The following is a 27,201-nucleotide window of genomic DNA, read 5'->3' on the forward strand; positions in this document are numbered from 1 at the left end:
GTTTCTTTCCCTGATAAATAAGGAGAGAGGGAACATAGGGGGAGACACACATCACCAAGTGAACTTTCTCGGAGATCACTTACCCCTAGAAAGTAACTGAGTGGTACCGTAGACTGTGGGGGGTCCTTCACAGCCGATGCGTCATCTTTACAGCTTGAGGATCTACCAGGCTTAAGTTTCTGTCTGGTCCTTTCTCTTTCTGGGTGACTACTGCCACTGGACCTTCACTGGATAGCAGACACTTGGGGCTCCTCCAAGGAACGACACTGCTGCTCTGGAGATTGCTGCAGTGCTCTTTGCTCCTGAGACTCCATTTTCCAATACGGATAAGAAGCCTGTAGAAGCCAATAGGGATCTCTTAAATAGCCTGGTCCCCCTCAGGTACCTCCCCCGGATGGGGTCAGCAGGCCAATCCGAGTGAACTGCCTGGTATGTAGTATATGGGAGGCCACTCCCCCACAAGACCGCACACCCATCGGTACCATCTCCCACCTGCTGTGCCGTGTGTAGCTCCCTTATCCCACCTATTAGCTCCATCTGCCCCAGCAACCGCCAAGCGCCTGCATTCCCCCGTTGCGCTCTACAGGGCGCTGCCATATTTACCGCCGCGGCCCAACTGCGCCTGCTCCGCACGTCATCGCTTCTTGCCAGCTGACGCTCACCGGGGCCCGCCCCTTCCCGTGCGTCATTCACGAAGCGCCCCGCTGTGCCCGGAACGCCGACCGCGCCACCACACGTGCGATACACACCCGGTTCCGACCGGAAGAGGACGCCAGCTCCGCCGCAGAGTCCCAGAAGACAGGGCCTCCCACATTATACACACCTGTACCTGCGGCGATGGGACACTCAAAGTCAGCACTCCCCCTGAAGGCTGCTTTTTCCTGCTGCTGCCTACCCCCACAGCCCTCTGTGGTGTGGCACCTCCAGGACTCCGAACAACACCGAGGAAGGGGAGCTCCCGCCTCCTGAACCGGTCTGCCGGTTCTGGGCACAGTCTTCTATCTTCACCTTTTTTCTTAAGGTATGTCTGTAGGGTCCCCTGTCAGGGACAGGAAACCAACTGATGCAGGAGAGAGGTGCCGCCCTTTTATCTCTGTAGGTTTCCTGTCACTCTCGATAGTGCTGCCATGGCGACTGAATAAAATGATGTGGGGTCCCCTATATTTTATAGCCAGAAAAGCTACGCAGACAGCTGCGGGCTGATATTCATAGCCTAGGAAGGGGCCATGGCTATTTGCCCCCCCTCCCCCCCCCCCCCCCCCCCGGCTACAAACACCAGCTCCCAGCCACCCCAGCCCCTCTCTTCCTACTCCCATGTAGCGGTGGGATATGGGGTAATAAGGGGTTAATGTCAACATGCTATTGTAAGGTGACATTAAGCCCGGTTAATAATGGAGAGGCGTCAATAAGACACCAATCCATTATTAATCCTATAGTAGTGAAAGGGTTAAAAAAAAAAAAAAGACACAGCCAGAAAAAAGTATTTTAGTATTCTTAATTTCACCATACTTACAAGCACGCCTAATTCCTGTGACGCCCTCTATCGCCTGCAAAAAAACCAAAAAACAATTGCATACTCTGTCCGACGCAGTCCAATTAATAACGAGTGTCCCACAACGATCTCCCCTACAGAACAGTGACGTTGGGTGATGTCACTGCTCTATAGGGCCTCCAGTGACACACTGACAGGAGACAATGGCTGTGCAGTGCATCACTGAAAAGGTTACTTGAGTTCAGGCTCTCACTTTATGGCAAAGCTGCGTGGGAATTTTCCCACACAGCAGTGCCGCAAGTGCAAGTATGAACTATACTCACAACGGCGGAGGGATACAGTGCAGAAGATACCTTCCGTCATTGTATCCCGGAGCCCCTGGAGAACGGTCGCATCAGCTGATGTGGCAGCTCTCCACGGGAGATCACCGTGGGACACTCGTATTAATTGGATTACTGCGGATCAGGGAGTATATTGTTGGTTTATTATTTTATTATTTTTTACAGGTGATCGATGGCTTCGGGATCAAGGTGATTGGTGAGTATGTACTCTATGTTGTATGTACTTTTTGTGTTGTGTATTTGTACTGTATGTACTGTCTGTTGTATGTACTGTATGTCTATATGTATGTACTGTATGTTGTATGTACTGTATGTTGTGTGTACTGCATGTCTATATGTACTGTATGTATGTACTGTATGATGGATGTATTTACTGTATGTCTATATGCATGTACTGTATGTCTATATGTACTGTATGTCTATATGTATGTACTGTATGTATTGTATGTCTATATGTACACACTGTATGTTGTACATACTCTATGTTGTATGTACTGTATGTTTGTGTTGTATGTATGTTGTATGTACTGTATGTTGAATGTACTGTATGCACTGTACGTTTTATGTACTGTATGTATGTACTGCATGTTGTATGTACTGTATGTGGTATGTACTGTATGTCTATATGTATGTACTGTGTTGTTTGTACTGTATGTATGTACTGTATGTTGTATGTACTGTGTTGTATGTGCTGCATGTCCTGTATGTACTCTGTTTTATGTACTGTATGTTGCATGCACTGTATGTACTGTATGTTGTATGTAATTTATGTCCTGTATGTTGTGTGTACTGTATGTCCTGTATGTTGTGTGTGCTGTATGTCCTGTATGTTGTGTGTACTGTATGTCCTGTATGTTGTATGTACTGTCTCCTGTATGTTGTATGTACTGTATGTCCTGTATGTCCGTACTGTATGTTGTATGTACTGTATGTACTCTATGTTGTATGTACTGTATGTCTATATGTATGTACTGTATGTTGTATGCACTGTATGTATGTACTGTATGTCCTTTGTTTTTATGTACTGTATGTCCTGTATAATGTATGTGTTCTATGCACTGTATGTTTTATGTACTGTATGTTCTATGTACTGTTTGTTGTATGTACTGTATGTACTCTATTTATGTACTGTATTTTGTATATACTGTATGTTGTATGTACTAGATGCTGTATGTACTATATGTCTTGTATGTATGTACTGTATGTTGTATGTCCTGTATGTTGTATGTACACAGTTAAGTCCATATATATTTGGACAGAGACCACATTTTTCTAATTTTGGTTATAGACATTACCACAATGAATTTTAAACAAAACAATTCAGATGTAGTTGAAGTTCAGACTTTCAGCTTTCATTTGAGGGTATCCACATTAAAACTGGATGAAGGGATTAGGAGTTTCAGCTCCTTAACACGTGCCACGTCAAGAAATTGACGTGACGTCAGCGGATATTAGCGGCGGCTGCAGCCTGGGGGTCACGTGACCCGGTCTCGGCCGCCGACATAGCGCCGCTCACAGGCTAAAACAGCAACAGAAGGTATTTACAAAATTCATTAGGGGCCCCAGGGGGGTACATTGGGGGGTTAATTGAAAGTAGTGGACAACCCCTTTAAGAAGGAGGGACACGTTTGGCACTGCAGGATCTGAGTCCTTGGCGGCGTAGTGTGTTACTGATGGTAGCCTTTGTTATGGTGGTCCCAGCTCTATGCAGGTCATTTACTAGGTCTCCCCATGTGGTTCTGGGATTTTTGCTCACCATTCTTGTGATCATTTTGACCCCACGGGGTGAGATCTTACATGGAACCCCAGATCGAGGGAGATTATTAGTGGTCTTGTGTGTCTTCCATTTTCTTATTATTGCTCCCAAAGTTGATTTAATCACACCAAGCTGCTTGCCTATTGCAGATTCAGTCTTTCCAGCCTGGTGCAGGGCTACAATTTGGTTCCTGGTGTCCTTCGACAGCTCTTTGGTCTTCACCATAGTGGAGTTTGGAGTGTGACTGTTTGAGCTTGTGATTAGTATAAAAGAAACCTGTCCACAACCTCAAACAGGTGCCATTACTACAGGTAATGAGTGGAGAACAGAGGAGCCTCTTAAAGAAGAAGTTACAGGTCTGTGAGAGCCAGAAACCTTGCATGCTTTTAGGTGACCAAATACCGTATATACTCGAGTATAAGCCGAGATTTTCAGCCCAAATTTTTGGGCTGAAAGTGCCCCTCTCGGCTTATACTCGAGTCATGATCGGTGGTGGGGTCGGCGGGTGAGCACTGTCATATACTTACCTAGTCCCGGCGATCCCCCTGCCCGTCACACTGTCTTCGGTGCCGCAGCCTCTTCCCCTGAGCGGTCACGTGGGACCGCTCATTAGAGAAATGAATAGGCGGCTCCACCTCCCATAGGGGCGGACCCGCCTATTCATTTCTCTAATGAAGCGGTGCCGGTGACCGCTGATAGAGGAAGAGGCTGCGGCACCGAAGACCAGCTGTCCGGGGGAAGGAGCGGGACGCCGGGAGCAGGTAAGTATGTCATATTCACCTGTCCTCGTTCCACACGCCGGGGGTCGCGCCATCTTCCCGGCGTCTCTCTCTCCTCACTGACTGTGCAGGCAGAGGGCGCGATGACGCATATAGTGTGCGCGCCGCCCTCTGCCTGATCAGTCAGTGCAGAGAGACGCCGGGAAGATGGCGCCGAGGAGCTGCAAGCAAGAGAGGTGAGTATGTGTTTTTTTTTTTTTTTTATTGCAGCAGCAGCAACAGCTATGGGGCAATAATGGACGGTGCAGAGCACTATATGGCACAGCTATGGGGCAATGGTGCAGAGCACTGTATGGCACAGCTATGGGGCAACGGTGCAGAGCACTATATGGCACAGCTATGGGGCAATGGTGCAGAGCACTGTATGGCACAGCTATGGGGCAATGGTGCAGAGCACTATATGGCACAGCTATGGGGCAACGGTGCAGAGCACTATATGGCACAGCTATGGGGCAATAATGGACGGAGCAGAGCACTATATGGCACAGCTATGGGGCAACAGTGCAGAGCACTATATGGCACAGCTATGGGGCAACGGTGCAGAGCACTATATGGCACAGCTATGGGACAACGGTGCAGAGCACTATATGGCACAGCTATGGGGCAACGGTGCAGAGCACTATATGGCACAGCTATGGGGCAACGGTGCAGAGCACTATATGGCACAGCTATGGGGCAACGGTGCAGAGCACTATATGGCACAGCTATGGGGCAACGGTGCAGAGCACTATATGGCACAGCTATGGGGCAACGGTGCAGAGCACTATATGGCACAGCTATGGGGCAAAGGTGCAGAGCACTATATGGCACAGCTATGGGGCAACGGTGCAGAGCACTATATGGCACAGCTATGGGGCAATGGTGCAGAGCACTGTATGGCACAGCTATGGGGCAACGGTGCAGAGCACTATATGGCACAGCTATGGGGCAATGGTGCAGAGCACTGTATGGCACAGCTATGGGGCAATGGTGCAGAGCACTATATGGCACAGCTATGGGGCAACGGTGCAGAGCACTATATGGCACAGCTATGGGGCAATGGTGCAGAGCACTGTATGGCACAGCTATCTATGGGGCAATGGTGCAGAGCACTATATGGCACAGCTATGGGGCAATGGTGCAGAGCACTATATGGCACAGCTATCTATGGGGCAATGGTGCAGAGCACTATATGGCACAGCTATGGGGCAATGGTGCAGAGCACTATATATATCTGGCACAGCTATGGGGCAATGGTGCAGAGCACTGTATGGCACAGCTATGGGGCAACGGTGCAGAGCACTATATGGCACAGCTATGGGGCAATGGTGCAGAGCACTGTATGGCACAGCTATGGGGCAATGGTGCAGAGCACTATATGGCACAGCTATCTATGGGGCAATGGTGCAGAGCACTATATGGCACAGCTATGGGGCAATGGTGCAGAGCACTATATATATGGCACAGCTATGGGGCAATGGTGCAGAGCACTGTATGGCACAGCTATGGGGCAACGGTGCAGAGCACTATATGGCACAGCTATGGGGCAATGGTGCAGAGCACTGTATGGCACAGCTATGGGGCAACGGTGCAGAGCACTATATGGCACAGCTATGGGGCAACGGTGCAGAGCACTATATGGCACAGCTATGGGGCAATGGTGCAGAGCACTGTATGGCACAGCAATGGGGCAACGGTGCAGAGCACTATATCGCACAGCTATGGGGCAATGGTGCAGAGCACTGTATGGCACAGCTATGGGGCAATGGTGCAGAGCACTATATGGCACAGCTATGGGGCAACGGTGCAGAGCACTATATGGCACAGCTATGGGGCAATGGTGCAGAGCACTGTATGGCACAGCTATGGGGCAACAGTGCAGAGCACTATATGGCACAGCTATGGGGCAATGGTGCAGAGCACTATATGGCACAGCTATGGGGCAACGGTGCAGAGCACTATATGGCACAGCTATGGGGCAATGGTGCAGAGCACTGTATGGCACAGCTATGGGGCAATGGTGCAGAGCACTATATGGCACAGCTATGGGGCAATGGTGCAGAGCACTATATGGCACAGCTATCTATGGGGCAATGGTGCAGAGCACTATATGGCACAGCTATGGGGCAATGGTGCAGAGCACTATATATATGGCACAGCTATGGGGCAATGGTGCAGAGCACTATATGGCACAGCTATGGGGCAATGGTGCAGAGCACTATATGGCACAGCTATGGGGCAATGGTGCAGAGCACTATATGGCACAGCTATGGGGCAATGGTGCAGAGCACTATATGGCACAGCTATGGGGCAATAATGGATGGTGCAGAGCACTATATGGCACAGCTATGGGGCAATGGTGCAGAGCACTATATGGCACAGCTATGGCGCAACGGTGCAGAGCATTATATATATGGCACAGCTATGGGGCAACGGTGCAGAGCATTGTATATATGGCACAGCTTTATGTGGAGCATCTATGGGGCCATAATGAACGGTGCAGAGCATTATATGTGGCACAGCTTTATGTGGAGCATCTATGGGGCCATAATGAACGGTATGGAGTATCTATTTTTAATTTTGAAATTCACCGGTACCTGCTGCATTTTCCACCCTAGGCTTATACTCGAGTCAATAAGTTTTCCCAGTTTTTTGTGGCAAAATTAGGGGGGTCGGCTTATACTCGGGTCGGCTTATACTCGAGTATATACGGTACTTATTTTCCACAATAATCTGCTAAATAAATCTTGCCAATTCAGACAAGGTGATTTTCTGGATTTCTTTTCTCATTTTGACTCTCATAGTTGTGGTCTACCTATGATGTCAATTACAGGCCTCTCTCATCTTTTTAAGTGGGAGAACTTGCACAATTGGTGGCTGACTAAATACTTTTTTCCCCACTGTATTTCTCTGAAAGCACAGAGACAATGAGCTACCTCACCAGCTCTAAATGAGAAGCAACGACCCAGCAAGAGACTGCACATTGAAAGGAAGAGAGTGCAGCAAGCCCAGCGCCCAAAACAGGCATCCCTGGCCTTAAACAGGACATCAGTGGCGACTGTTTCGGGGATCTGAAGAGGACAGAAATGCAGCACGCTATGGTACTATGAAGATATAGGACGCCCGGAGAGATCAACAATAAGGATTAGTTTGTTTTGTTTGACGGCCATGTTTCAATTTGCATAAAAAATTTGGGGTATTTACAAACTTAGGCCGATTTCACAAGTCCGTTTATTTCCAGTAACAGAAAAACCGGTACCGGAGATATCCGTGTCCGTGTGTGTAATATGTGTGGCAACCGTGTGCTGCACCAGTACCACACAGACGGCCGCTGGGGAAGAAGTGCTACAGTAAGCGTTCCCCGGCAGTAGGTGCTGAAGACAGCTCTCATCATTCTCCCCTGCTCTGTCGGGGTTTGGCACGAGCAGAAGAGAATGATGATAGTAAGGGTATGTGTCCACGGTCAGGATTGCATCAGGATTTGGTCAGGATTTTACGTCAGTATTTGTAAGCCAAAACCAGGAGTGGGTGATAAATGCAGAAATGGTGCATGTGTTTCTATTATACTTTTCCTCTAATTGTTCCACTCCTGGTTTTGGCTTACAAATACTGATGGAAAATCCTGACCAAATCCTGATGCAATCCTGAACGTGGACACATACCCTTATATTAAAGTCAGAACGATGAGAGCAGGTGGGGACTTTTGGGACTATTACTCCCATCATCCGACACCTGCTGCCACTAATAACAGCGATAGCAGGAGTGGATGATCGGGGTATTCCTCAGCTGCCGCCTACGATATAATTAAATGAATGAAAAACCCGGCGTGGGTTCCCCCCTATTTTCTTTAACCAACCAGGCAAAACTCACAGCTGGGGACTGCAACCCTCAGCTGTCAGCTTCAGCAAGGTTTGTTAACAAGAATAGAGGTGTCACCACACCTTATTTTTAACCCCTTTCTGACATCTGACGTACTATCCCGTCGAGGTGGGGTGGGCCCGTATGACCACCGACGGGATAGTACGTCATACGCGATCGGCCGCGCTCACGGGGGGAGCGCGGCCGATCTCGGCCGGGTGTCAGCTCCATATCGCAGCTGACATCCGGCACTATGTGCCAGGAGCGGTCACGGACCGCCCCCGGCACATTAACCCCCGGCACACCGCGATCAAACATGATCGCGGTGTACCGGCGGTATAGGGAAGCATCGCGCAGGGAGGGGGCTCCCTGCGGGCTTCCCTGAGACCCCCGCAGCAACGCGATGTGATCGCGTTGCTCCGAGGGTCTCCTACCTCCCTCCTCGCCGCAGATCCCGGATCCAAGATGGCCGCGGCATCCGGGTCCTGCAGGGAGGGAGGTGGCTTACCGAGTGCCTGCTCAGAGCAGGCGCTGGTAAGCCTGCAGCCCTGCACAGCAGATCGCCGATCTGACAGAGTGCTGTGCACACTGTCAGATCACCGATCTGTAATGTCCCCCCCCCTGGGACAAAGTAAAAAAGTTTAAAAAAAAAATTTCCACATGTGTAAAAAAATAAATAAAAAATAAATTCCTAAATAAAGAAAAAAAAAAAATAAAATTCCCATAAATACATTTCTTTATCTAAATAAAAAAAACAAAACAATAAAAGTACACATATTTAGTATCGCAGCGTCCGTAATGACCCAACCTATAAAACTGTCCCACTAGTTAACCCTTTCAGTAAACACTGTGAGAAAAAAAAAAAAAAAACGAGGCAAAAAACAACGCTTTATTACCATGCCGCCGAACAAAAAGTGGAATAACACGCGAACAAAAAGACAGATATAAATAACCATGGTACCACTGAAAACGTCATCTTGTCCTGCAAAAAACGAGCCGCCATACAGCATCATCAGCAAAAAAATAAAAAAGTTATAGTCCTGAGAATAAAGCGATACCAAAATAATTATTTTTTCTATAAAATAGCTTTTATCGTATAAAAGCGCCAAAACATAAAAAAATGATATAAATGAGGTATCGCTGTAATCGTACTGACCCGAAGAATAAAACTGCTTTATCAATTTTACCAAACACGGAATGGTATAAACGCCTCCCCCAAAAGAAATTCATGAATAGCTGGTTTTTGATCATTCTGCCTCACAAAAATCGGAATAAAAAGCGATCAAAAAATGTCATGTGCCCGAAAATGTTACCAATAAAAACGTCAACTCGTCCTGCAAAAAAACACAACCTCACATGACTCTGTGGACTCAAATATGGAAAAATTATAGCTTTCAAAATGTGGTAACGCAAAAAATATTTTTTGCAATAAAAAGCGTCTTTCAGTGTGTGATGGCTGCCAATCATAAAAATCCGCTAAATAACCCGCTATAAAAGTAAATCAAACCCCCCTTCATCACCCCCTTAGTTAGGGAAAAATAAAAAAATTAAAAAAATGTATTTATTTCCATTTTCCCATTAGGGCTAGGGTTAGGGTTAGGGCTAGGGTTAGGGCTAGGGTTAGGGCTAGGGTTAGGGCTAGGGTTAGGGCTAGGGTTAGGGCTAGAGTTAGGGCTAGAGTTAGGGTTAAGGCTACAGTTAGGGTTGGGGCTAAAGTTAGGGTTAGGGTTTGGATTACATTAACGGTTGGGAATAGGGTTGGGATTAGGGTTAGGGGTGTGTCAGGGTTAGGGGTGTGGTTAGGGTTACCGTTTGGATTAGGGAAAGGGGTGTGTTTGGATTAGGGTTTCAGTTATAATTGGGGGGTTTCCACTGTTTAGGCACATCATGGGCTCTCCAAACGGGACATGGCATCCGATCTCAATTCCAGACAATTCTGCGTTGAAAAAGTAAAACAGTGCTCCTTCCCTTCAGAGCTCTCCCGTGTACCCAAACAGGGGTTTACCCCAACATATGGGGTATCGGCGTACTCAGGACAAATTGGACAACATCTTTTGGGGTCCAATTTCTCCTGTTACCCTTGGGAAAATACAAAACTGGGGGCTAAAAAATAAGTTTTGTGGGAAAAAAAAGATTTTTTATTTTCACGGCTCTGCGTTGTAAACTGTAGTGAAACACTTGGGGGTTCAAAGTTCTCACAACACATCTAGATAAGTTCCTTGGGAGGTCTAGTTTCCAATTTGGGGTCACTTGTGGGGGGTTTCTACTGTTTGGGTACATCAGGGGCTCTGCAAATGCAATGTGACGCCTGCAGACCAATCCATTTAAGTCTGCATTCCAATTGGCGCTCCTTCCCTTCCGAGCTCTGTCATGCGCCCAAACAGTGCTTCCCCCCCAGATATGGGGTATCAGCGTACTCAGGACAAATTGGACAACAACTTTTGGGGTCCAATTTATTATGTTACCCTTGTAAAAATACAAAGCTGGGGGCTAAAAAATCATTTCTGTGAAAAAAAAGAGGAATTTTTATTTTCACGGCTCTGCGTTATAAACTGTAGTGAAACACTTGGGGGTTCAAAGTTCTCACAACACATCTAGATAAGTTCCTTGGGAGGTCTAGTTTCCAATTTGGCGTCACTTGTGGGGGGTTTCTACTGTTTGGGTACATCAGGGGCTCTGCAAATGCAACGTGACGCCTGCAGACCAATCCATTTAAGTCTGCATTCCAAATGGCGCTCCTTCCCTTCCGAGCTCTGTCATGCGCCCAAACAGTGGTTTACCCCCAGATATGGGGTATCGTCGTACTCAGGACAAATTGCACAACAACGTTTGTGGTCTAATTTCTTTTCTTACCCTTGGGAAAAAAAAAATGGGGGCGAAAAGATCATTTTTGTGAACAAATATGATTTTTTATTTTTACGGCTCTGCATTATAAACTTCTGTGAAGCACTTGTTGGGTCAAAGTGCTCAACACACATCTAGATAAGTTCCTTAAGGGGTCTACTTTCCAAAATGGTGTCACTTGTGGGGGGTTTCAATGTTTCGGCACATCAGGGGCTCTCCAAACTCAACATGGCATCCCATGTTAATTCCAGTCAATTTTGCATTGAAAAGTCAAATGGCGCTCCTTTCCTTCCGAGCTCTGCCATGCGCCCAAACAGTGGTTTACCCCCACATATGGGGTATTAGCGTACTCAGGACAAATTGTACAACAACTTTTGGGGTCCATTTTCTCCTGTTACCCTTGGTAAAATAAAACAAATTGGAGCTGAAATAAATTTTGTGTAAATAAAAATGAACATTTAACTTTTTTTCAAACATTCAAAAAATTCCTGTGAAACACCTGAAGGGTTAATAAATTTCTTGAATGTGGTTTTGAGCACCTTGAGGGGTGCAGTTTTTAGAATGGTGTCACACTTGGGCATTTTCTGTCATATAGACCCCTCAAAATGACTTCAAATGAGATGTGGTCTCTGAAAAAAAATGGTGTTGTAAAAATGAGAAATTGCTGGTCAATTTTTAACCCTTATAACTCAATAACAAAAAAAAAAATTTGGTTCCAAAATTGTGCTGATGTAAAGTAGACATGTGGGAAATGTTACTTATTAAGTATTTTGCGTGACATATGTCTGTGATTTAAGGGCATAAAAATTCAAAGTTGGAAAATTGCGAAATTTTCAAAATTTTCGCCAAATATCCGTTTTTTTAACAAATAAACGCAAGTTATATCGAAGAAATTTTACCACTATCATGAAGTACAATATGTCACGAGAAAACAATGTCAGAATCACTGTGATCCGTTGAAGCGTTCCAGAGTTATAACCTCATAAAGGGACAGTGGTCAGAATTGTAAAAATTGGCCTGGTCATTAACGTGCAAACCACCCTTGGGGGTGAAGGGGTTAATTATTTAAATAAATAATTTAAAAAAACGGCATGGGGGTCCCCCCCATTTTTGCAACCAGCCTTTCTAAAGCTCACAGCTGGGGGTTGGTATTCTCAGGCTAGTAACGGGCCATTAATATAGGGCCCCTACAGCATAAAAACAGCAGCCCACAGCTGCCCAGAAAAGGTGCATCTATTTGGTGCACCAATTCTGGCGCTCAGCCCGGTTCTTTCCACTTGCCCTGTAGCAGTGGCAAGTGGGGTTCATATTTGTAGGATTGATGTCCCCCCATCTCATGGTGATCTGCTGTGAAGACACTGACCTTGAACTGCGGTGACCTCATCACTGACTTTTTCCCACGGTCCTGAGATCACCGCAGTTCAGGCTGGCTGGGAACACAGCCTCAGTGACATCACTGGGGCTGATGCTCGCAGCTCATTCAGCAGTGGTTCTCAGCCTGGATGGTCGCATCTTGCCACCATCCAGGTTGAAAACTATTTAGCCCCCAGACATGGATTACGGTGTGGGACAGGACAACGGACTGGTATGGTATACTGTTGTTTTTTTATTTTATTTTTATTACAGGAGATCGAGCGCTTCAGTGGAATTAGGTGAGGTCGTAAGTATGGTTTATTTGAGAATATTGACGGAGTCTGACATTTTTTCAATTAAAGGACTTTATTCTTGCGGTGTCTTTATCTACCATATAACTATAGAATTAGTAATGGAGAGGTGTCTTCTAGACACCTCTCCATTACTAAGCCGTGGGCTTGATGTCACCTGACAATACAAATGTGACATCAACACCACAAATATGAACCCCACTTGCCACTGCTACAGGGCAAGTGGGAAGAGCACGGCAAAGCACCAAAATTGGTGCAGGATGCGCCTTTTCTGGGCAGCTGTGTGCTGCTTTTAGGCTGGGGGGGCCAATATCAATGACCCCTTACCAGCCTGAGAATACTAGCCCCAAGCTGTGAGCTTTAGCAAGGCTGGTTGTCAAAAATGGAGGGGACCCTAAGCAGTTTTTAAAATTATTTATTTAAATAATTTAAAAAACAGTGGGGACCCTCTATTTTTGATAACCAACCTTGCTGAAGCTGACAGCTGAGGGTTGCAGCACCCAGCTGTAAGTTTTGCCTGGTTGGTTAAAGAAAATAGGAGGAACCCATGTCTGTTTTTCATTCATTAATTTAGTTATATCGCAGGTGGTAGCTGAGGAATACCCCGATCATCTGCTCCTGCTGTCACTGTTATTAGTGGCAGCAGGTGTCGGATGATGGGAGTGATAGTCCCAAAAAACCTACCTGCTGTCATCATTCAGACTTTAATATAACTCTCATCATTCTCTTCTGCTTTCGCCGATCGCCGGCAGAGCAGGGGAGAATGATGAGAGCCGTCTTCAGCACCTGCCGCTAGGGAACAGCGCTTACTGTAGCGTTTCTTCCCCGATGTCGATGTGTGTCACACAGAGGACATCAATGTGTGCTCTCCGTGTGCGGGACGTTTTGCCGTCCGTGCTGACGGTAAAGAACAGAAACACGGACACATGGTCCGTGAAAAACACAGATATGTGCACAGACCCATTCATTTGAATGGGTCTACGTGTGTCAGTGTCTCCAGATGTCAAGGTACCCATTACGTGTGAAAACTATCACACGTACCAGAGACACGGATGTGTGAAAGAGGCCTTACAGAACTTATCTACATGGTAATAGGGGGATTGCTTGTAGATGCCAACAGCGACATATGGAAAGAGGGGAGGACTCTGTCATTACAGGTCTCACAGCAGAAAGCCTGTTCTGACCTCTTGGGCCATGATGTTCTTTCCCCTGCATGACACCTCTTGCTTATGACCCACCCTGTGAACAATCTCTGTTAACGTCCCCTCGATTATAGCACAAATTAGAATCTAAACTTTGTAAGACAATATCTCTGCATCGGAGAGGAGATATTAAAAAATAGAATCTACATTTTTGAGCTTTGCAGTCACTATTTCATGATCTATAAATAAACACCGTGTGCACCGATATACTCTGGTGCGGAGACTAGGTTCCCAAACCATGCAGTAAATTGTAAAAAAGTCTCGCACTCAACTTAAATCTTATTGATTGATAGATTTATTGGTACTAAGGTAGCACTGGAAACGTTTCAGCTAGACAAGCGGTGGACACCGCGTCTGAGAGGACCACACGCGCACACCGGCGGCTTCCCTCTAGCCCCTGCCAATACATACATCCAGGCGGCTCCAGTGCCTGTTTCAGTACTGGCTATTTTTGAGGCTACTTCCTCTAGCCTAATATACAACCAATATAAGCTCTTACGCATCTTGCCTAATATACTAAACCACCTCTTCATCTTTAAGCAGTCATCCACTGCATCATGCATGATCTGCATCCTATATAAGGACACGATTGACACACACTATAAGGCACAGCACGTGACTGATGAAAGCTCGATAAGAGCTGAAACGTTTCCAGTGCTACCTTAGTACCAATAAATCTATCAATCAATAAGATTTAAGTTGAGTGCGAGACTTTTTTACAATTTACTATTTCATGGTCTGACCAATTCCACATGCTAACAATCATGAAAAGTCCTCTTAATTTGTCATGTCAGAAAAAATATATATATCGTATGTTAAAATTATGTCTTCTGTAATGCAAAATGAAGCACAAACTGGCAAAAAAATGGCTAGTTACAAACCCCTTCCAGACAGGGCGATTTTCTGTGTTTTTTTTCCTCCCCTTCTCCCAAGAGCCATAACTTTTTTATTGTTCCATCCACATAGCCAGATGAGGGCTTGTTTTTTGTGGGATGAGTTGTACTTTTGAATGACTTCACTCATTTTATCATATGATCTACTGGAAGGTGGGAATTGTTTTCTCATTATGCAGTTTATTGATTGTGTTAATTTATTTTAGATTTTAATAGATTGGACTTATGAATTCAACTATGCCAAATATGTGGCTTTTGGGGCGAGGGGGGGTATTTCTTTATTTTACGGGGGAAAGTGGGGTGACAAACTTATTTTTTCACACACACTCCTTACTGTATTTGTTAGTGGCTGCTCCTAGACATAGCAATACCACAGGTACAGGCTGCCTTTCATAGGAGTACCATCATGATGGGCATGGGGTCTTCAGCAGACCCCCGGCTGTCATGACAAACTATCAGTGCCTCACAATTGTGACATGGGAATGTCAACGGAAGCATAGAATGAAGCACCCCCTGCTGGTGCGCATTAATTGCTGCTGTCACAGATCGACCAATCAGGTTAACAGTCATCGGTGGAGCGGAGATTGGCGAGTCCACATAAAAGTAAGGGACACAACATTGGACATACCAGTAAGACATATGTAGGTAAGGGGTTAAGCCCTTTCAAACAAGTTCATTTAGGTCACGTGGTTAGTAAAAAAAAAAAAAACAAGAAAAAAAAACAATGATACAAATATACGGCTTACCTGCCGGAATCTCTTTTTTATTTCATCATCTGTCACTTCTGGATCAATCTGTAATACCTAGAAAATGAGAACACTATTAAATTTAGGGGTAATGCAATTTATCCATTTAGGCTAATAAAAATTAACAAAAAACATAACATAAAAAATGCGTGTGAAGCTGCTAAGGTCAGGACAGCGTTTTTTTCTTTTTTCATAAACTGTTTCCCGTTTCTTGCATGAAGTCAGCAGTGTAAATAGTGGTTTGTGGTAATAATCAGGGTAATGCTAATTCTCCTAAACTCCTCATACCATGCACTGTCCTTCCTCCCCCACTGCATCTAGCTCACTCTGTGACTTTGAACCAGTCACAGAAGAAGTAATCAGGTTCCTTGCATCTTCTCGCCCGACCACTTGCACCAGTAACGCCATTCTGTCACATCTCCTCCAGTCCTTTTTCCCTGCTGTCACCGCTCACCAAACAAAAATATTCAACCTCTCTCTCTTCCGGTATCTTTCTCTCCTCATTTAAGCATGCCATCATACATCCATTACCTACAAAACCATCCCTCGTTCAAAACTTTGCCGCTAACTATAGACCTGTCTCTAATCTTCCCTTCATCTCTAAACTCCTGGAACGCGTGGTCCACTCCTGTCTTATCCGCTATCTCTCAGATAACTCTCTTCTAGACCCTCTACAATCTGTTTTCCGCTCTTTACACTCTACTGAAACAGCCCTCATTAACCCCTTCCCGACCTGTGACAGCGTATGCGTCAAAAGTCGGTGCCAATCTGACCTGTGATGCATATGTTGCGTCACAGAATGATCGCGTTCCTGCAGATCGGGTGAAAGGGTTAACTCAAATTTCACCCGACCTGCAGGGACAGGGGGAGTGGTACTTCAGACCAGGGTAGGTGGCTTTGCTACGATCGCTCTGATTGGCTGTTGAAAGTGAAACAGCCAATCAGAGCAATTTGTAATATTTCACCAATGAAACCAGTAAAATATTACAATCCAGCCATGGCCGATGCTGCAAAATCATCGGCCATGGCTGGAGACCCCGATCCACCCCCGCCACCGACTGACAGTGGCAATCTGCCCCCGCCGTCAGCCCTCCTCTCCCCTTCGTCCTGTTCTCCGCCCCCCCCATCCTGTCCTCCGCCACCCTGCTGTCCGATCCCACCCCGTCCCTCCCGGTGCCGGCAGTCTTTAGCGATGGACGCCTCCATCTTCCAAAATGGCGAGCGCATGCATAGTGCACCTGCCCAATCGGCCGTCCGGCAGATTCATTCATTCCCGAGGTACATTTTGATCACTGTGATAGCTTCTATCACAGTGATCAACATAAAAAAATAGTAAATAAACCCCCCCTATCACCCCCACAGGTAGGGAACATAAAATAAAGAAAATATATTTATTTTTATTTTTCCACTAGGGTTAGAATTACGGTTAGGGTTAGAATTAGGGTTGGAATTAGGGTTAGGGTTGGAATTAGGGTATGTGCACACGGTGCAGATTTGGCTGCAGATCCGCAGCGGATTGGCCGCTGCTGATTCGCAGCAGTTTTCCATGCGTTGTACAGTACCATGTAAACCTATGGAAAGCCAAATCTGCTGTGTCCATGGTGCGGAAAATACAGTGTGTGTGTGTGTGTGTGTGTGTGTGTGTGTGTGTGCGCGCGCGCGCGCGCGTGTGTGTGTGTGTGTGTGTGTGTGTGTGTGCGCGCGCGCAGTGGACTATGTATAGATTTACTGTGTCACTGGCAATAATGTAACATCTGTCTTGAAAGCTGCAGGTTCTCACCCAGGTGTTAATATGTATTTTCCTGAGACAAGTAGACTTCTGTGTCCAATCTCACCAGGGGGTCCTGCTGGAAGCCAAGAAGAAAGGTAACATTTGACATCTACTAACTCTTGGAAGAGAGATGTCAATTAAGGTCTGATAGTATCTCTGTGAGAACTTTTACCCAAAGGATCTCAAGAGAAAATATATTCATTGGGGGCGCGGCCGTGGTCCAATCAAAAACAAGCAATTATGATATTAACCTGAGGGGCTGGTCTAGAAACCTGACCTCCAGACCAAAGCTATAAATTAGGGCTGTATACAGAGAATCATGTTCACATGTGAGGGCAGCCTGAGATGCTCATGTGTTCCACCAACTCCATTCACCCCCCTCAGGGAGCAGAAAGCAAACTACCAGTTAGTTGATTTCTGTAAGTTTTCTCCTGTTTATTTCATACTGTTTTGCATAAGTTGTATGTCTTTTTATTATCACATTTTTATACCTTTTTCTTACTGTAAGCACTGAACCTTTTTTGTATTAAAGTATAAAACTTTAACAAGTTAAACCTTGAATGTTGTAAAAGAATCCATAGCCTAAGGTGTGTGAGCCTTATGAGTGGTAGACATTATTAGTATTAATTTCCGGGACTCATCGCCCGTGCGTTCGATGAGTGGTGGCAGCGTGCATGAGCGGGTATGTGGCCTGGGTCGGTGTGTGATTTATGCTCCCATTACAGCATAGGACAGAGGTTGAATGCTGGACTGAGAGTGGGGAAATAGATTAACTCTTGCAGGCACAACCCCAAGTCACGTGCTGAGAGTGGATATGTGACGAATTAGTGACAACACAGAGTAAGGAATCCGTGACAGGGTCACTTGTGGGGGAGCTCCAATGTTTAAGCACACTGGGGCTCTCCAAACGTGACATGGTGTCCGCTAACGATTGGCGCTAATTTTCAAGTCAAATGGCTCTCCTTCCCTTTTGAGCCTTGCCGTGCGCCCAAACATAGGTTTACCCCCACATGAGGTATAGGTGTACTCAGGAGAAATTGCCCAACAAATTTTAGGATCCATTTTATCCTGTTGCCCATGTGTAAATGAAAAAATTGAGGCTGAGGCTAAAAGAAAATTTTTGTTAAAAAAAAAAGTACTTTTTAATTTTTACGGATCAACTTGTGAAGCACATGGGGATTTAAAGTGCTCACTATGCATCTAGATAAGTTCCTTGGGGGGTCTAGTTTCCAAAATGGGGTCACTTGTGGGGGGAGCTCCAATCTTTAGGCACACAGGGGCTCTCCAAACGCTACATGGTGTCCGATAAAGATGGGAGCCAATTTTTCATTCAAAAAGTAAAATGGCGCTCCTTCCCTTCCGAGCCCTGCCGGAAAAAACAATCTCAGAATCGCTAGTATCCGTTGAAGCGTTTCTGAGTTATTACAACATAAAGGGACACTGGTCAGAATTGCAAAAAATGGCCAGGTCATTAAAGTCAAAATAGGCTGGGTCATGAAGGGGTGAAAGTCTCTAATGATCTACTAACAGCTAAATCTAAGGGTGAGTGTCCACGGTAAGTAAACGCTGCGTGATTGACGCTGCAGCGTCAAACACGCAGCGTCCAGATGTTCCAGCATAGTGGAGGGGATTTTGTGAAATCCCGTGTCCACTATGCGTGGAAACCCGCACGCGGCGGGCCTGCGATTCCGGACATGCTGCGCGTCTTTTCAGATCGCAGCATGTCCGTGCTACCTGCAGCGACGCTGCGTCGCCGCAGGTAATATCACAGGGCCCTATGGCGAGGGGTGCGATGATCCCGGATGTGTACAGTACACATCCGGCATGATCGCGTCCCAGAAAGGGGGCGGGGCTTAGCGCCGAGCGGCTTCGCCGCTGCGGCGATACCGCCGGCCATCCTGAGCGTGGACACGCAGCCTAATGGTCACTACTCCCTGCAGCATTCGACACTGTGGATCATCAGCTCCTCCTCACTATGCTACACTCCATCAGCCTCAAGGACACCTTTCTCTCCTGGTTCTCCTCCTATCTCTCTGACCGCTCCTTCACTGTATCTTTTCCTGGTTCTTCCTCATCTCACCTACCCCTTACTGTTGGGGTTCCACAAAGATCGGTTCTAGGCCCCCTCCTCTTCTCTTTGTATACAGCCCCTATTTGACAATGAGTCGATTTGGGTAATACTAGTGACTGTCTTACCAGTCTCTAACATTATGTCCTCCCTCTATCTGAAACTGAACCTGTAAAAAACTGAACTCCTTGTGTTTTCTCTTTCTACTGTGCCTATGCCTGATGTCACGGATCGGGGGTGACCTTTGACCAGCACACGGCTATCAGATGTGCAGGGGGCTTATTTTAGTTATCCCGCCACTGCTACAATGTGATGAAAACACAAACAAGGCTACTGACCTATCAATTTACCGCAGGGGCTTATTTTAGTTATCCCACTGCTGCAACAATATGTCACGAACTGCAGGGATTTATGTATATCCCGCTTTCCAGCACCGCTTCGGAACTTGCAATTCTTCGGCACCCCCTTACTCTCAGGTCAGTCAGGGAACTACGCCTGGGATAATTAGTCGCTGGATGAGCCGCTTCACTGTGGAATGGCTAGCAGGCACGCTGCAGAGAGGGAATTATAAATGCTCAGGTCGCAGCCAGACAATAGCTTATAAAACCCCATTCTGTCGCTGCCCGCGGTACCCACCTAGCCCAGAACACACTTCGCTGCCACCAGCTCAGATTTCTCCCAGAGAGGGGTTTGAGCCAACCCAATTTAGTAGCGTAATTAACTTCAGAGGACTTCAGGTACGTTTAGAGCAAGGTAAACGAAGCTAGTAAATATTATAACTTTTACTCCAAAAAGATTAGGCAGTGTTTTACAAAAGTTATACAAAGATTTTACAATATGAGACAATTTAAAGTATGTACAGCGATTATAAAAAAAACAAACCAGGAATTAAAAGGAAGATAAAACTCACATTTGCTTAGATCATTTCAGCTAACCATGCTGGTAGGCGGAGCCATATATCCCAGTTCATCAGGGAGTCCTGCTGCAGTGAGGACCCAGGCAAGAATGAAGGCCGGGCTGAGTGCAGTGACTTATACTTGCAGGCTTGTGACATCACTAAAGGGGGTTCAGTTACCCTCCACCCTCCCCTTTCCTCAAGAGTTACAGATTTGTTAGCGATACCTATAATTCTCAGAAATTGGCTTCAGAATCTAGCAGAGTAACGGCACACCCACCATTCATCTTATATTAAAATTAGCTTTCTAATGAATCTAAAGTCGGTCTAGCTAATCCACTATGTTTGGGAGAAATCCATTTCTCTGGTTCTCTTGTTGCCAGACTCCAGCAAGAGGCCCCGTTGTGAAGCTATATTAAATCACATTCCGAATATGTGTCCATCATTTCTCTATCATTGATTGAGCCAGAGATACGCCCTTTGTTCAATCGCCCATATCTACAAAGGAAAGCACATGTTTCTTTTGTACAAAGCCAGCTCGGGGATAATTAACACTCCGACAGGAGAGGGGAAAGGAACAGAGAGGAGTTTCAAGGCTCCCTGCTGGGTTTCAGTTACACAGGAATTGTGCCTAGGCAAGCGAAGGAAGTGGGAAGAGGAAGGAAGAGCCCACAGCGTGTGTGATAATGGGAAAATGAAAAATCCTACTCCATTTTATACATTATCATGACACCTGACATTGCCATCTCCGTGTGTGGTTCCACCATTACTCCCAAGCAACATGCCCGCTGTTTTGGGGTCATACTTGATTCCGAGCTTTCAATCACCCCCACATCCAATCACTGGCTCACTCTTGTTATCTGCACCTGAAAAATATATCTAGAATTCGCCCTTTCTTACTTTCGACTGTGCAAAAACTCAGTTTCCCTTATTCATTCTCGTCTGGACTATTGTAACTCTCTACTAATCGGCCTCCCTCTTACCAAACTCTTCCCTCTCCAATCTGTCCTGAATGCTGCAGCCAGGATCATATTCCTCACCAATTGTTATACCGATGCCTCTACCTTGTGCCAGTCATTACACTTGTTACCCATCCACTCCAGAATTCAGTACAAAACTATTACCCTCATCCACAAAGCACTTCATGGCTCAGCACCACTCTACATCTCCTCCCTGGTCTCAGTCTACCACCCTACCCGTGCTCTCCGTTTTGCTAATGACCTGAGGTTAAGATCTCAATAATCAGAACCTCACACTCCTGTCTCCACGACTTTTCACATGCTGCGCCAATTCTTTGGAATGCACTACCCAGGTTAATACAATTAATCCCCAATCCCCACAGTTTTAAGCGTGCCCTAAATATGCATTTGTTCAGACTGGCCTACCGCCTTAACACATTAAACTAACTATCCCTGTGTTGCCCATTCAAAATTTTTACCACAACCAGGTTCCTCGTATCATGTTCTCACATGCTTTATGCATTTAATAGCCCTCTGTGTCTGCACCGTTACATACTTAGGCTGATAACCGGTTCATGCAGCTTTACATGAACACCCGATTCTTACACTTTGGCTGGTCTGAACAACAAAACCAATTGTCACAGTGCCTTGCGAAAGTATTTGGCTCCCTGGAACTTTTCAACCTTTTCCCACATATTCAAACATAAAGATACCAAGTGTAAAATTTTGGTGAAGAATCAACAAGTGGAACACAGTTGTGAAGTTGAACAAATTTATTGGTTATTTTAAATTTTTGTGGAAATTCAAAAACTGAAAAGTGGGTCGTGCAATATTATTTGGCACCTTTACTTTCAGAGCAGCAAACTCACTCCAGAAGTTCATTGTGGATCTCTGAATGATCCAATGTTGTCCTAAATGCCTAACTATGATAAATATACTCCACCTGTGTGTAATCAAGTCTCCGTATAAATGCACCTGTCTGTGATAGTCTCAGGGTTCTGTTTGAAGCAGAGAGCATCATGAAGACCAAGGAACACAACAGGCAGGTCCATGATGCTGTTGTGGACAAGTTTAAATCCAGATTTGGATACAAAATGATTTCCAAAACTTTAAACATCCCAAAGAGCACTGTGCAAGTGATCATACTGAAATGGAAGGAGTATCATACCACTGCAAATCTACCAAGACCCAGCCGTCCCTCTAAACTTTCATCTCAAACAAGGAGGAGACTGATCAGAGATGCAGCCAAGAGGCCCATGATCACTCTGGATGAACTGCAGAGATCTACAACTAAGGTGGGACAGTCTGTCCGTAGGACAACAATCAGACGTACACTGCACAAATATGGCCTTTATGGAAGAGTGGCAAGAAGAAAGCCATTTCTCAAAAATATCCAAAAAAGTGTTGTTTAAAGTTTGCAACAAGCCACCTGGGAGACACAACAAGCATGTGGAAGAAGGTGCTCTGGTCAGATGAAACCAAAATCAAACTTTTTGGCAACAATGCCAAATGATATGTTTGGCGTAAAGGCAACACAGCTCATCACCCTGAACACACCATTTCCACTGTCAAACATGGTGGTGGCAGCATCATGGTTTGGGCCTGCTTTTCTTCAGCAGGGACAGGGTGTCACGGGAAGCCTAGGTGGGCAAGAGCTAATAACCTGGGCCCCTGCAATTTCCCTCAGACTAGGGAAATCCTGACTGACCCTCTACCTAGAGTTTACACTGATGGTGTGCATGTCTAGGCCTCCACCCTCTCCCTGTCTCCTGTTTCAACCCTAGGCTGAAACCAACCACCCTCCACCCAGTGAAGAGATAATACACCAATACCCACAGTTAGCACAGACAAGGATAACGGAAAATATACACCACGCCGCGGTCACTCAGGAATACACTATAAATGCAGAGGGCAAAATAAATACAAATATAGGAAGGAGTAAATAAGACAAAGGGAAATACACCACCAGATACGATACTCCAACTCCTAGCTCACCACTCCAGACCGAGATAACCAAGCACTAGACAGAAGCTATAATCGGCGACGCCCAATGTTCAGAAGAACTATTTAAAGGCAGTCGGCGTGACCCAGCTTCCAATCCGATCACCAGCTAAATTAACCCCGGACCAGCTAGATAAAATCTAGCCGACGCCACTGAGCACATAGTGGACAAAAGCGAAATTACCGCTGTCTGTCGAACGCCCTGGTATGAACAGCGTCCGACATGACAGTACCCCGCCTTCTACGAGGGACCCCAGGGCCCTCACGACTTATAGGAACCGGCTTGTCCGGATGACGGCGGTGAAACATACTGACCAGCCGGTCCGCATGAACGTCCGAGGCTGGTACCCAGGACCTTTCCTCAGGCCCATAACCACGCCAGTGTACCAAGTACTGTAAAGTGCGGCGCACTACACGAGAGTCAACCACCTTGGAGACTTCAAATTCCAAATTACCATCCACCAAGACTGGAGAAGGCATAGGTGTCGCATCCACAAGACCCACCGTCTTTTTTAGCAACGATCTGTGGAACATGTTGTGTATCTTATACACCGTAGGAAGCTCCAATCGGTACGCTACAGGGTTAATGACGGCGGCGACCCTAAATGGACCAATAAACCGTGGACCCAATTTAAGGGATGGTATCTTGAGTCTTATGTTTTTTGTGGATAACCACACCCAGTTATCCACACTCAGGTCCGGACCTGGCACACGCCTACTGTCAGCCACACGTTTGTACCTAGCACCCACACTCAACAGGCGCTGTTTAACTCTCCTCCAGACTGATGACAATTGTGCTCCTAACTGGTCTTCCTCCAGAACGCCGGAAGAGCCCCTCTGACTCAAAGTACAAAATTGAGGATGTAGCCCGTTAACACAAAAAAGGGGACTCCCCAGACGACTCCTGGCGGTGATTATTGATGGCAAACTCAGCCAAAGGAAGGAACGTAGACCACTCCTCCTGGTTATCAGAGACAAAGCAGTGTAAGTACTGTTCCAAATTTTGGTTCATACGCTCAGTCTGACCATTTGACTGAGGATGAAACGCCGAAGAATGAGACAACTTGATCCCCAGCCGTGAGCAAAATGCTTTCCAAAATGTTGTCACAAACTGAGTACCCCTATCAGACACGATGTCAGACGGAACCCCATGAAGTCTGACCACCTCCAGCACAAATACCTGAGCCAGAGTCTTAGCGTTCGGCAACGAAGGCAAAGACACAAAGTGCGACATTTTTGAAAACCGATCAACAATCACCAAGATGACCGTGTTCCCAGCTGAGGAGGGCAAATCAGTGATGAAATCCATGGAGATTTCTGTCCATGGCTTACTAGGTACCTCAAGAGGAAGTAGTGTGCCAACAGGACGGGAGCGGGGCGTCTTAGCCCTAGCGCACGTGGTACAAGCTGACATGTATGAGACCACGTCCTGTCGGATCTTGGGCCACCAAAACTGACGTGACACCAACTCCAAGGTACCTCTAACCCCTGGGTGGCCAGCCAGGACAGCATCATGATGCTCCGCCAAAACCTTTAAGCGTAGATGAAGTGGTACAAAAGATTTGTAGATGGGAAGCTCAGATGGTACCTCCTCCTGAGCCTCGGCAATCTCAGCCTCAACCTCGGTAGTGAGAGCCGAAACCACAACACCCTTTTGGAGGATGGGTACTGGATCCTCCCGAGGTTCTCCCCCCAGAAAACACCTGGACAGAGCATCCGCCTTAGTGTTTTTAGACCCCGGTCTGTAAGTGACAACAAAGTTGAACCGCGTGAAAAACAATGCCCAGCGAGCCTGCCTGGGAGACAGACACTTGGCAGACTCCAAATAAAGCAAATTCTCATGGTCGGTAATAACAGTAACCTGATGAACCGACCCCTCCAAGAAGTGTCGCCATTCCTCAAAGGCCAACTTGATTGCCAACAACTCCCTGTTGCCGATATCGTAGTTACGTTCGGCGGGCGACAGTTTCTTGGAAAAATAGGCACATGGACGCAAATCACTCAAAGATGAGCCTTGTGATAGTACCGCCCCCACACCAACCTCACACGCATCGACTTCCACAACAAAAGGTTTTGATACATGTGGCTGCACCAGAATGGGAGCCGAAACAAAACTGTTTTTAAGAAATTCAAATGCGCGCACAGCAGCCTCAGGCCAAACGGAGAAATTGGTACCCTTTTTAGTCATGTCAGTTAGCGGTTTAGCAATGATAGAAAAATCCTTAAAAAATTTCCTACAGTAGTTAGAAAACCCAAGGAACCGCTGAAGTGCTTTCAGGTTATCAGGCCGTTCCCAATGCTGCACCGCTTGCACCTTAGCGGCGTCCATTTTAAAACCAGAAGCAGACAATATAACCCAAGAAAGGCAACACTTGAACAGAAAATACACATTTCTCAAGTTTAGCATACAGCTTATTCTCTCTGAGAAGCTGTAACACCTGCCTGACATGATCTAAATGAGTATCACGGTCGCAAGAATATATGAGAATGTCATCTAGGTACACGATAATGAATTTCCCCAAAACATGCGAGAACACATCATTAATGAAATGTTGGAACACTGCAGGTGCATTAGTCAACCCAAATGGCATCACCAAATTTTCAAAATGACCCTCAGGGGTATTAAAAGCCGTCTTCCACTCATCACCTTGACGGACTCTTATGAGGTTGTACGCCCCCCTGAGGTCAAGCTTGGTAAACCATTTAGCACCTGCCACCTGATTGAACAAATCCGGTACCAATGGCATAGGGTATGGATCACGAACCGTAATCTGGTTCAACTCCCTGAAATCCAGACACGGACGTAATCCGCCATCTTTCTTCTTCACGAAGAAGAACCCTGCTGCCACAGGCAAGGATGAAGGCCTAATGTGCCCTTTGCTCAAACTTTCAGCAATGTAATCTTTTAACGCTTGTCTCTCCGGACCGGAGATGTTAAACATCCTTGCTTTAGGCAATTTGGCCCCTGGTTTAAACGTGATAGTACAGTCATAGGGACGATGTGGTGGCAACTCTGAACAACCCTTCTCAGAGAACACATCCACAAAATACAGAAGTGACTCCGGAACGCTTGAAGTCACAGCAGACACACATGTGGCCAGGCAATTCTCCTGGCAGAACTCGCTCCACTCAATTATGTCCTGAGTTTTCCAGTCAATTACCGGGTTGTGCATAGACAACCATGGAAAACCCAAAACCACCTGAGGAGGAAGATTCCTGAGCACCTTACATGTAACCTGCTCGGAATGTAGAACCCCAATGTGGAGTTTCACCTCAGCCACAAACTCAGTAATCTCCCCGTGAGAGAGGAGCAGCATTGATGGTGACCACGCGGATAGGATGAGGCAGTTTTTCAATCCTAAAACCTGCTGTGCGCGCAAACTCCTCATCAATGAGATTTGTGGCATAACCACTATCCACAAAAACAGTAATTGGCAGCTCACTGCCGGCGATAATAGCCTTAGCAGGGAGCATGCATTGAGAAACCACCATGGAGGATATACATAAGCTCAGATTGGCCTCCTCCACACCCTCTGAGCTTAAAAGTTTTCCGCCGTTGCGTTTTTCTTAGACAGCAGGGGACAGATGTTAACAAAATGACCAGTTTTACCGCAGTAAAAACAGGCTCCCTGCTTCCTGAGCGCAGGGGCTCGATGCTTCACATGTGACACCCCTGCGATTTGCATAGGCTCCGTTGGCTCACCTGCAGCAACCTCACGTGAACCTAAACCCTCTCCCATAGGCTCATGCTCATGCTTCCCCTGACGCAAATGGCGATCAATGCGGACAACCAGACTCATAGCGGAATCTAGAGAAGCAGGAGTCTCGTACATCAGAAGGGCTTTTTTAACCCTTCCTGAAACCCCATGAATAAACTGACTCCGCAGCGCTGGATCATTCCACTGTGTGTCGACCGCCCAGCGACGAAATTCAGAACAGTAAACCTCTGCAAC

At 46.3% G+C, this 27,201-nt stretch overlaps 1 protein-coding gene across 5 annotated transcripts in view; it reads right to left on the minus strand.

Annotated features, from left to right (window-relative positions):
- Positions 1–27,201, minus strand: part of DNAJC8 (DnaJ heat shock protein family (Hsp40) member C8) — a 325,593-nt gene that overhangs the window by 214,808 nt on the left and 83,584 nt on the right. For all 5 annotated transcript variants that reach the window (XM_077295590.1, XM_077295591.1, XM_077295589.1 and 2 more), the window contains one exon: positions 15,555–15,611. In XM_077295590.1, the coding sequence (XP_077151705.1) occupies positions 15,555–15,611 (57 nt within the window). The remainder of the gene's footprint in view (positions 1–15,554; positions 15,612–27,201) is intronic.

The sequence above is a fragment of the Ranitomeya variabilis genome, chromosome 3 (assembly GCF_051348905.1).
Source record: "Ranitomeya variabilis isolate aRanVar5 chromosome 3, aRanVar5.hap1, whole genome shotgun sequence".
NCBI lineage: Eukaryota > Metazoa > Chordata > Amphibia > Anura > Dendrobatidae > Ranitomeya > Ranitomeya variabilis.